Source organism: Passer domesticus, chromosome 1 (genome assembly GCF_036417665.1).
Source record: "Passer domesticus isolate bPasDom1 chromosome 1, bPasDom1.hap1, whole genome shotgun sequence".
Taxonomy (NCBI): domain Eukaryota; kingdom Metazoa; phylum Chordata; class Aves; order Passeriformes; family Passeridae; genus Passer; species Passer domesticus.
In genome coordinates this window covers 67,963,946-67,976,516 of record NC_087474.1, presented here as the reverse complement: position 1 = coordinate 67,976,516, position 12,571 = coordinate 67,963,946, and the positions used below count along the sequence as shown (strand labels likewise).

Sequence of the window (12,571 nt, the reverse complement as noted above, 5' to 3'; positions counted from 1 at the left end):
CAAATCTGGACAAACTCCTTTGCAGTGTTTCCTTAATTGCTACCACATCACTTCTAGGGGTAAAATTACTTTGTTAGTTTTTATTGGATTGGTTGAAGTACAGATGGAAGTATGTGTGTGTTTATATACATGTCTGTTAGTAAAAATTTATTTGTAACTTGTAAAATCTATTCTTTGCACACCCATAGCACCCAGTAACAATAGTGTATACATTTGTTTAGTTGTAGTATAAAGGAAATTGTAATAGTACTTCAGAAATATTTATGGTTTCCCTAGTGTAGCAGTTGTGAAGTGTTGCTAAAATTTAACAACCTTTTTAAAAGGCTTCAAGCTTAATGGAATGGCAGTTAATTTTGTACTTTTAATAGATTTGCAGTGCTTGTGTGTGGTCTTATTTGAATCTTACATTAGTAATGTATGTAATACTCCAGACTTGACGATATCCATCAAACTAGGTATGGGGGTAAGAGCAGGCTCTGCAGTGGTCTCAGCTTTCTGTTTCTTCAATCCTGCTCTTCCATCTGTACGGCACACTGATTCTCTTCAGTGTATATCAGTGTGTATCTTGAGTTTCCCTCATATCTTAAGTACTTTGCATATGTTGACAGGTTTCTTTAGTATTGGACCACCAATAGTTGCAGATGATTCAAAAATACTTATTCTAAGTATAATACATTCAGACCCACATTGTTTTGAATGTTGTCCGTGTTAAGGACTGACTTAAATTTTTTTTTCAGAGAATCCAGGCAACAAAAAGCAATGAAATTTTGTGATGTCATACCAGCATGGAGAAAAAAAATCACAGTATTCTATAGTGCTGGAATTGTATGAGTGACAGAATTGCATAAAGAAATTAAATGAAACCTTTTTCAACACAAGTTGAAGTTGTATCTCTTGATGATAATATTTTAAAATTTGTTTAAAAACTTTAAAGACATTTGTAAAATAGAAGTTACCTCCATTCATAAACAAACATATTTCTAATTTTATTAGAAAAAAATGGAAATAAAATTAGAATTTTATGATATCTAAAGCATTCCTGGAAGAGAGCACAGAGACAATCCAAAATACCAATCCTTTTATATGTTGCATGTTAATTTTTAAACGGTTGTAAATTGTGGGTTTTTTCACTCTTTTACATGTTTTTAACCCAAACTGAGTTTTTGAGATTGAAATAATAGTTTGATGTCTCTTTATAACTTCAAGGTTCATGTTTCATTCGAACTGACCAGCTGGATGGAGAAACAGACTGGAAACTGAAGGTTGCTGTCAGTTGCACACAAAGATTGCCAGCTTTAGGGGTAAGCATTCTGTTTGCTATTAAGTTATCTTTCTGTGTGTGCATATATATTCTGTGTGTGCATTTATATCTGTTATCCAAAAGATTGTTACAGTAACTGTTGAAAGATACCTGTTACCGGAACCTTAGTTTTTACAATAAATAAGACACAAATATTCCTGGTTTAGCATTGAGAAGAAACTGAGACACAACTGGATTTTTATCTTTCAACCCAGTGGTTGTCATTGTTGTCCACACAGAGATTCACACTCTCCAGAAGCAAGTCACAGTTACAGTGTTTTCAACTGAGTGTTAGACTGCAAGTACAAATTATTCTTGTCTTGGGAACCATTGCTTTAATCACTTACTTGTGAGCTTGGGAAACAATAGTTTGTTCCTGGAAGTTGAAGTGCTTTTTGTTGTCACCATTCTTTCTGATCCAACTAGGTGCAATGTGCCAGTTCTTGCAAGCAGGGCCCTCTAAGACTGGCCGGAATGCGGGTATTTTTTGAGTGCATATATGTATTGTGTCACAAGTAGATCTAAAATCATGAAAGGATCACAGGTATGTGTGTGAGTGTGTATGTATATATACACATCCAAAATAGACACATACCTACAAAAGCAAATGTAAAATTGTGTAAAAGTCTCCTTTACAAGAAGCAGAATTGTTTCCCTTGTACTGGGAAAGCTTTCTGTTATACCAGCGAGTTGGCTTGTTATTAGGAGACCTCCTTTGAAAACATACTCAAGTGACAAGCTTGTGGAAATCTACCTCTACAGAATTTCTGGTGTTTTTCTACTAAATCTTTTAGGTGTTTTATTAAAGGAAAATACACCTTAAGAAGACTGTTTATATTCCATCTCTATAGCAAAAGTATTAGATTATCTGCTGGATCTTAGCAAGACTTCTGCAGTTACACTTCCAGAAATAGAGTTGCTGCCACAGTCATACTAGCAAAAAGGAGAGGTTTTCTCCTGTGTTCATATTCTCTGACTACTGCCTTCACAAGTGACAGAAGGAAGAAGTAGTTACATTGCAAATGCACTTTAGAGGATTGAGAACAAGGTTTGAAACCAAAGGTTGGTCATGCCAGACAGATAAGCCAAGTCAGGCTTCAGGTAATAAGTTCTGGTACCAGAACAGACTTTAACAAATATTCTGTAACCTGCAGTTGAATTTAGTGTTTGTAATGATGCTTCTCCTGTTGTTTGTAACATTTAATCAAGGCCTTCTCTTGTTTCCTCATGAAATGAAAATAATATACAAATTTGGGACACATGTAATGTGGTTGACTAAAATACAGTCAACCTTCTATTAAGCTTTAATTTTTTTTTTAATTTAGTAGTACTTCTCCAACAGTTACTCCTGTATTCAACTTTGTCTTTTTTTTTGGAAACGTTACTGACTGCAGTTGCAAATACTCTGCAAAGCACTGCCTCAGAGTCTTATTTATTGATTATAATTTTGATATTCTGAGCTTAGAAGTCTTGGTCTACTGAGGCTGATGAAATCTGGAGTTATAATGCAGAGGCGTCTTTGAATTATCCTTTGGAAAAGAAAAAAACAAAAACCTTTTGCATTAACTTTTCTTTTTCCCCTAAAAAATTCAAACACATGTTTAAAGTTTTTCCCTCCTTAGGAAGAAAGCATGGAATTACCTTTCTAGCTCTCATGTTAGGAGGAACATGAAATTTTTGAATTGTAATTTTTATATTATGATCTTTCTTTAAAACAAAATTATCAATAGACTTGATAAATAAAGCATTAGGCATCTATGGAGATAATGCACAATTGTGGTTGAATCTATGCAGTATGATTTGGAGAATTAAATTATTGTACTTTTTTAGTCTAGTAAATCAAAATTGATTGAAGTTGGGATTTCTGCGTTTGAATGGTGGGCCATGCAGCCTCATCTTCCTGCAGACATGAAGGTTCGCTTTGGTTTGCTTCAGGTAGTGGTTGTTTTGGATGAGAAGGGAAGGCAAGATATCGCCAAGAAATTATTTGTGCATCTTGCAAACACTATAGAGGGGTCAACTGTACAATATAGTAACCATTTCTTCCTTAGTTGTTTCCACTTTCCACTATTAACATCCATCTAACTGATCTGGGCTTCTTGCAAGATCTTTATACTCTCCCTCTTGAGCTGTAAGTGATAACCTGAGTCATATTTTAAGTGTGGTTAATCAGGAGCTGCTTCCACTTAACACACCTTTCCAGGCTACCAGCAGTATCTGAAAGCCACAAACAGTTAATGTGCCTCTGCCCCTTCTCACACCTCTCAGTTATTGGTGCTTACCAGGTGCTAGACAAGGCTTTGTCTGACATTTCGTCCTGAAGTGACTGATTCTGGGTGTAATAATTCCTGTCAACTAAACTAAAACACTTTCAAGTTTTTCTAATATGGGGTTTGAACAAACCACTTACACTTGGTGATTCTTCATTGAGCTAATTTTAAATGGCTGCTCTGAGAAAGGCTTAGACTGCTTGCAGTGCTCATGTCTTATATCTGCTTTGCTCCTAAGCCCCGGTGGAGTGGTAGCCTAATGCACCCAAATGTAAATGGTTTTTAAGGGATTCTCATATCTGTCACAAAAAATGATGCTCAGTGCCCATCCCAGAATATTATTTCCATTCCTGTGGAAAAGCACATTGATAATTCTTAGATTTCTGCAAAGATGCTTTTACCTTTACTCAAATTACAGTAATATGCAGGAGTGTAAGTCATGTAAAGAAACTCTGTGGATAGACAACTTCAGAGATTGCTATGGAGGTCTAAGCAAGCTATGAATGTCAAACTAACAAAAAATAGCATTATGAAATTATTTTACTGTCAGCTTACTTTTTGTGCTTTATAATACAGTCATAAGCTATATTTGTATGTGGGCCCTACAGGAAGTCAAAGTGCAGTGTCCAGAATTATTTCGCTCTAGTTCCACAGTCGGATTCCCTTCGTGTACGGAATGCGAGGCAGGCCGTGCAGCGCCCCCGCCCGCTGCTGTCCGGCCGTGCCGCCCGAAGGCCGCTGCGTGCCGGAGCAACCCGCTCCAAACCCGCCCCGAGCACCGCGGGGCCCGGGCCGCCCCTGCCGCCCGCCGGGGCCCGGCCCGGCTCCAAGGCTAAATCCCTCTGGGCATGTGATGATCCGGCACCCGGCTGCTTCTCCCAGGCAGAGCCCGTGCCAGCCAGGGAAGCGGGTTCAGTCCCTGCGGCTCTGCCCTCTCTGTCCCTGGGCTGACGTTATGGGGTGTTACTGGATGGATCACATTATTCCAGCCACCCTCCGCCCACAGTGACCTCCAGAGACTCATCACACATCCTTGCCATAATGGCTTCTCCACATGTTTTTGATGTCCTTTCAAAGCTGAGACAGTTCGTACTTCCATATTGAAATATATTTTTAATAATTAAAAAATACAATTTATGCAAGTTGAACATAAAATAGACTATGAACAGTTAGCTCTTGTGTTGGATAGAATAAACTCGCCATATTTGTCACTCATTTTGATTTCTTTAGTTGTAAAAACATAGTCAGTCATTAAGGTTTGAAAACACCTCTAAGAATGTTGAATCTGGTGAGCAGCTCCACTGTGTTCACCACTAAACTGTGTACCGAAGTGCTACATCCACATGCCTTTTGAACACTTCCAGGAATGGTGATTCCACCACTTCCCTGGACAGCCTGTTCCAATGCCTGACCACCATTTCTGAGAAGAAATTTTTTCTAGATCTAAACCTCTCCTGGTGTAATTTGGGGCTGTTTCCTCTGCTCCTGTCACTTGTTACCTGGGAGAAGAATCTGACCCCTACCTCACTACAACCTCCTTTCAGGTAGGAGAGTGAGTATCTTGTGTTGGCATGAGCTGTCAGCTGTGTCACCAGAGCAGCACTGTAATCCTACCCACTGTGGCACCCAGAACAAACAAACCTGCAGACCTTCAGAGCTTTTCTTAAAGAACAGATGATACCACCAAGATGATCAGTACAGATTTTGTTGTCTTTCTAAAGCACTTAATGTGATCAGAGAATTAAAATTTCAGCAAGTCCCTTAATAATGGCTGAGCAGGAAAAATGGTAACATGTGGATTAGGTTTCTTGCCGTTTCATAGTTATAGGTGGGACGGTTCTGGCAATACACAAGTTCTGAGGCATTCTTCTCTAGCTTGTGTGATCAGCTATATTTATTAACAGCAGTGAGGTCACTGTAATTTTCAATAAATGGTGACTTGCTGATTTATATCAGAAGATCCATACGGCAGTAAACAATACCATTTACATTTAATTAGTTTTATTGAACCAAAGGCAATTTTATTTGCAATGAACTACATGTTATGATTAAGAATGTATTTTAATGATCTTTAAGTAAGGTGAACAAATGTTGCCCTTGACCTAATAGAGGAGATTTTTCTATGTTATTGATAACTGTGGTAATTTTTAAATTGTGATATGCAAAAGAGAGCATTTTCATTATTGTACCATCACAAAGTCATTTTCTGACTTGCAGTTTAGAAGACTGAAATGCAGTCTTCTCAATTATTATTTTTAAGTATGAGATCATTAAATGCCTATCAATTTTTAAGAAAAAACACATCTGCTGTTGTATAAGAATATTTTTTTACTTGAGATTCAAGTCTATCATGTATTTTTTTAATCTAGAGCTGTTAAAATACCCAGGTTTTATTGTCTTGAGTAAGAAAATAACTGAGATCATTTGACCTTATTACATCCAAAAAGTGATGTAATTTTAGGTGTAGAATACTGTTTCCATTGAAGGTATCAATAAAACTAGTTGGCATCAGTGAATCAGCAGTGCAATGTATTAGTATGAAAATAAGTCTTTACTGAAGATGAGTTTCACAAATCCCCCATTAGTTAAATCATTAATAAAAAGTAGTTGCCTTTTCTAAAAATAATAGAATCAAATCCTTTGTTTAAGGTAATTTCCCCTGCTTTTGTATAAGGGAAAGCAATGACATAACTGAACACGGTAATTTTTTCTTGCCTAGTGAGCAGAAATTATATTTACATGTACTGTTGCTTACAAATCTTGATGTCTCCTTGTTAAAGTCACCCTCACAATTTCTTTCAAGACATTGAGAGGAGAAATGCACAGCTTCCATACTGGAAAAGCAGCACTTGGTCAAAAAACACCTTTGTATTACAGTAACCTTTCCTGGTTGTTGAATGGAGTTCATAGGTTATATGTCTTCTGGAACTGTGTCATTCTTCAAATTTTTATTTCTTTACCTTGTATTATAAAACTACCGTATTTTAGTGACCTGAGAACGGTGTCCAGTTGGATTACAGAACACTTGGCTACAGCAAATAAGAATCTTTAGCTCTTTCCTTTACCCTAATAATGAAAAAAATACTTCAGAAACCTGCTGAGCTCATGTTTTTATGTCTTATGTCATAAAAGCTTATGCTTTTATGTCTTTCTGCTACTCATGAATGAAATGCCAATGGGATAACGCTGTAGATTTCACTCAGAGCATAGGTTTTTCTAATTTTACAAAAAACCCCCATGAACTTCTGGAATACTATGCCAGTTCTAGCATGTAGAATTTCAGAGTAATGCCAATAATGTAGAGATCTGAGTTTTTCATAAAGATAAATAAGTTTGTTTCATAGTTGAAATTCAAAAAAGAAAAAAAAAAGAAAACACAAATTTAGGTGTTAAATCAGAAATACAAAAGAGGAACTAAAACATAAAAAGACACCAAAGGATTGTAGATAGGTAGACAGAAATTTTTGCATTTGAGATGAAACAAAGGAGAAGATCACAGTAGGAAAAAAATAGATGACAACCAAGGAAAATATATTACTGTACAAATGCCAATTCACTTAAAAAGGTGGATATTTCTACTTTCTTTTTTTTTTTTTTAAATTTTGCTTCCCACTAAGGCATTCTTTGAAAAGAGAGAAGTTGACGCATTTCACTAGCAGTTTTTATTGTGTATATGAGCATGTGTGTGGTATTAGTTTTCTTCTTTTATCCACTACTGAGAGACTCTTTATTTTTCTTTGCATAATAAAGCACATAATAGCTTAGATTAGCTAAATTGTAGGTGATAACAGATTGAAGAGAAGTGAATGATGAAGATATAGGATACCACGTGTGTATTAGTTTCATATGAATTATTTCTCGTGAACTCGTTGAAAGTAGGTTGGAAGAACAAGGGTGCAATGAATGAACTTTGTGTGATAGACTTCAATAAATGTCTGGTGGTTTAAGATAAAGATAAGTTGTGAGATTCAGTGTTCAGATTTCATTCATGTTTTGAAAATCATATGAAATATGAAGTGTTTTTTGCTAGCTATGAAAGATTTATTGTCTGCAGAATATAAACACAATTTATTATTTATAGGGCTACACATTTTTAAATTAAAGTCAAACATATTTCATAAATGTACATTAGTTTTTTAAGAAAGCATTCATTTTGATAAGGAAAAGCAAAAATATAGTGATATTCATCAATCTAGCTATTGTATCAGCAATGATAAAGGATATAAATATGTTTGGCTTTAAGACATTAACACAGGTAGACAATTGCACCTTTGGTTAATTTTTTTACTGTTCAAATTGTGAAACATTCTTGCATTCAAAACTATGGGGAAAAAATAATGGCCTATTTTTAAAAGTAGCATTTGAGCCAAGCTGTGATTTCTGTGTCCTTGAAAGAGGCTGTAAAATTAATTCTGCTTTGAAAGGCAGCACATTCTAGCTAGCATGAACAGGGTATTATACGCATGTAATTTGGTCCCCAGAGATGGTGTTTGATTAGCTTTTGCAAGATTCATCTGGTTGTAAGGGATGGAGATAACCCGAATAATTAGATGCTACATAGAGTGGGAAGGTGTACAACCTTGTGTTTGATCAGAGGTTGGAATTCTTAGATCGACTGGGAGTTGGTATCAGGCATCTGCTCCCCTCCAGAGCAGAAATTGGACTGTTGTGTATTCATGCATCAATGCTCAACTCCTTTTGAAATCCATTTGCTGCTGTTGGTTTTTACCACCTAAAAAGTACCAGAAATTTGCTTTTGTGATTGAAAAATTCCTTTCTATCACGGTTTTAGTCTGTAGTATTTTTGATGTGGAAGGTGGATGTTTTAGAACAATTATTTGATGAAATAATTGTTTCAGAATTTTAAGGTGAACCTCCCTGGGCCTCTAGGGACAACTCTTAAAATCTAACAATCATCAGATTTATTAGGGTTTTTTTTTCTTTTGTTTATAGTATACTGCCATCTATTTATAGAGGCTGCTACTGTACTGTCTTAAGTGTTTCCAGTTCTTCTTAGTTTTAGGGTAGGAACATTTGTGGATTGTTTGCTGTCATGAATAGTGGTACCACATATATTAGACCAAATTTTATCACACTAGTTGTGATGTATCCCTGAATTTAAAGATTTGAGTAATCCCGTTGATGTAGTCAGACTTTCCTGAAGCTGATAGGGTTTTCTTGTGGGGTTTTCACCGGGGTGCTGGAGCATTCAAGAGAACTCTAATCTGTTTATTTGCTGCCTTTTGTACTCAGTTGGCTTTGCCCTTGCTGGAAAAGTATTTTTTTTCCTCTTTCATTAAAAAACCCAACCTTCAAACAAATCAACCCTTCTTCCTCCCGTTTTATTTTGAAAAGGACAAATATCTGGAAAATACTTTAAGATTGCACTATGATTAATTAAAATGAGGCTGTTAAAAGAAATTAGATAAAAATATCTAACTCATAAATGTAACACAGTTTAGTTTTGGAACTATCAGCACATTAAGGATATCAAATTGAAAGTGATTCCTCTACAGTAGGATGTACTGGAAAAAACCACCATATTTCTTAGTTGGGTAAAAGTTGTGTGAGCTTAGTTTGGGGTGGGTTGGTGGAAGTCATCAACTGGAATCTTTACCAAGTCTTCAAAATAAATGATTATATTTAGGTAATAATAAGTGCATTATTCTGTTTTACAGGATCTCTTTTCAATCAATGCTTATGTTTATGCTCAGAAGCCACAGCTGGATATCCACAGTTTTGAGGGTACCTTCACACGGGTAAGTAGTCCATGGAAATACCTATTCTACTTTCCTCTTTAATACCTTAGTTGTACGTGTAGTGTCAACTTTGTACCAGATCTTGCCTTGGTTTTACAGCAGTATATTTTCCTATGTTCCTGCCATGGCAATACTTCATATAAAAAATATCCTGTTAAACATGTATGGCAGAAAACTAATGCATAAAAAATATCTGAAAAAATCAGAATTGGAGAGTTGAATATTTATTGATTGGCATCACTTGAATCTTTTTATGTGAAACTCTTTGTGAACAGTATACTGTTTCCAGGCATGTGATGTATTGTTCATATATGTCAAAAACTGACAAGTTGAATAATAGCAGTAGCCTGAGACAATGCATCTGCTAGCTTATGTGCAATAAAAGTCTGCCTTGTTTAATAGCATTTCTGCTGTACTTCCAAAGTTCAGTTTTCTCAAAATGTAAAGAAAGCTAAAAGCTACTTATGGGGACTTTGCATTGAATCTCTTCTCCATGGATAATGATATTCAAAACTAGTTATGAAAATAATAATGCGATAATATTGGTAGTCTTGTTTCTGTTGTTTTCAAAAGGTGGCCTGCTAAAGTTGACCTTTTAAAGCAGTGTCCTAATAGAATAGAAATCTATCTTTCTTTTAAGATAGATTTACAGTTTTGTAGCAGTATGTTAGCAGATATAGTGATTATCGTTCTGTTTGTTTCAGCCAAACTCAGTGGTGTTAGACTCATTCTTCTTGATGGGTTGTTGCTAAAATAATTTGAGAGAATTAACTGCTGGGGAGGTAAAGAGAAGGGGTTTTTACCCATTACTCAAATTGTTAATAGATTTTGTTTTGTAACTGGAATTCCAGTTCACAATTGTAAATACGCTGATGAATGAGATATTGCAGTTGCTGGCTCTTGAAGACCAATTTATACCAGTTCCATAGTCCATGATGCCTACATACTTTGTAGGCATGTAATTTGTTCACACCTTCTAAAGCAGTAAGCAACAGTGTTTACTTAAGCCTTGTATTGACCATTATCCAAATGAAACTTCTGTTAACAGCTGTAAATTCATATTATTCCTCTCAGTGGCTAAGTGTGAACTTTACTACATATATATTGAACTCTTTGGAATCTTTTTAAGAACTCTGGTATAAGTAATTGAGCCATTGGGAAATCATCACAGTAATTTGTGTTGTGGGTTCTGTTTGTACACATCATAAGAGTGGTATAATTCAAATATCCCAGTGTGTGTAAATAACTGTGGTGCATTTTATGGTTTCAGGATTGTGTATATGGTTTTTTGGGTGCTTCAGTAGCAAATATAGTTTAAACTGAACTTCTGTGTTCAGTTTAAAGCATCTGAGGGCATTGCCCTCAAATTTAGTTCACAGTGAATCACACTAGAGATTTTTCAAAGATTGGGTTTTGTTAGTGGTGTACCTTCTGCATTGTGAAATGCTGTTTTAGGACACTTGTTTACTGATTTATCTTTCTGCTTTTGCTTTGAGCACTTGCTTCTTACAATAAATCAGTTCTTGGCTCTAATTTCTATTTTATGTTAAAGCAAAAAAAAAATTAGTGTGCTTAGTGATGCTAATGCATACATTTTTTCTACTTAAGCATTGATGTTCAAAGAATTCTTGTAAGGGTAGGTTGACAGGGTAATAGCACATTGATTTTTCTTTTTCTTTTTTCCCCCCATTATGGAGACAGAGTACTAACAATGTAAAAGGCAGACTTAGATAATTTCAAAAAGTATGTGTCCATAAAGCAAACCAGAAACTTGGGAGCACAGTGCTGAAGTTTTTATGAGCGAGCAAGGTCTAAGTACAAATCTTTCCACAAAAAACCTGGGAACTGACAGAAGATATCTTTTGCAGAACACCTGCATAATCATGTCAGGAGGCATAAAAGATTTGCTGTACTCTAGTGATATCTGCTAGCTTCACATGAAGTTGTTTTCCATTGTCCTCCATAGATTTTTGATGTGGTTTTCCATTGCTCTCCATAGATTTTGGATATGCAGTCAGTGCATGAAAGTGAGTGCATGTCCTTGCATGATCATGTCTGACCTTAAATAATGGCATAAATTAATTCCTCTCCTCCTTTCACATTTACTAGACAGCCTATCAAAAAACAATAGAAGAGCTAAATTAGTGTTTTGTGGAAATTTATGAGGTAGTTTTATTTGTTCTGAGGGCATCATGCATGTCTTTGCTGAGCTTATTTTTAATAGTGGTGTACAGAACACCACATATATATATATATATATATATATATATATGTTAATATATAATTTATATATATATAAACAGATGTTATATACAGATATAACTTCTAGAGTTTCTCTTCTGTCTGATGCTCCTCTGTAGGCTTCATAAATGAGGGAGAAATTTTATTAATGCTGAAAATCTGTAAAAAGACAATAAAAGGTAACCATACTTCTTAACCCGGCTTTTACCAGTTATAGCCTAAAGAGTGTTCCAGAGCATTACGGAATCATGGAAAATCTCTCTTACTTTTAACCTTAGCTATTTTTTATTTAAATTTGGGGGTTACTTTCGCTATTCCCTTAAGAATATTTTCCTTTTATTTCTTCTATATTGCAGCTCCGTTCTGTCCCCATGGTCTCTTCATTTACTTTGGAAATATATCTTAATTTTTTTAGATTCTAATAGCAATCTTAGAAAACAGAGTTTGGTTCAACTGCTTCAATAATCTTTTTCTTATGGTACAGAACTATATTGTATAATATATATAATTTTTACAATATAGCATCTTGTTTGATGTTTAAAATAAACCTACCCTGATGTAAAACCTGGTGCACGTAGCTGTATTCATTTATAAGTAGAATCTCTGGCCTGACGCTAGCTATACAGATGTTTTCTTGGATATGCCTTGCATTTTAGTAGAGAGGATATTAAGTCATTTTTTTCATTCATGTTTGTTAAAGAATTACCTATTTTGAAGCAATGGTTGTGTTCACTTCAATCTGGCTTACTTTTGTATTGCCACTGAAGAGAATGGCATTGTTTTGCAAATCCTTTTGACTCCCCTTCCTTTATGCTTGCAGTAACGACTACACAGACAACTTGACTAGGGAGCTAATGTGTATGGAACCTAATCTGATCCTGTATAAAACACATACCAGTAAAAGGAACATAGCCAGAAAAATTAACTGTGGGGTTGGGTTGGGGAAGGAATCTCTTTCGGTGATTCAAGTATAAATTTATGTGTATTCCACTTCCCTACAA

At 35.5% G+C, this 12,571-nt stretch overlaps 1 protein-coding gene across 2 annotated transcripts in view; it reads left to right on the top strand.

Annotated features, from left to right (window-relative positions):
• ATP9B (ATPase phospholipid transporting 9B (putative)) overlaps window positions 1-12,571 on the top strand; it is a 151,297-nt gene that overhangs the window by 61,448 nt on the left and 77,278 nt on the right. For both annotated transcript variants that reach the window (XM_064422474.1, XM_064422464.1), the window contains exons 8-9: window positions 1,207-1,301; window positions 9,249-9,329. In XM_064422474.1, coding sequence (XP_064278544.1) covers window positions 1,207-1,301; window positions 9,249-9,329 — 176 coding nt within the window. The remainder of the gene's footprint in view (window positions 1-1,206; window positions 1,302-9,248; window positions 9,330-12,571) is intronic.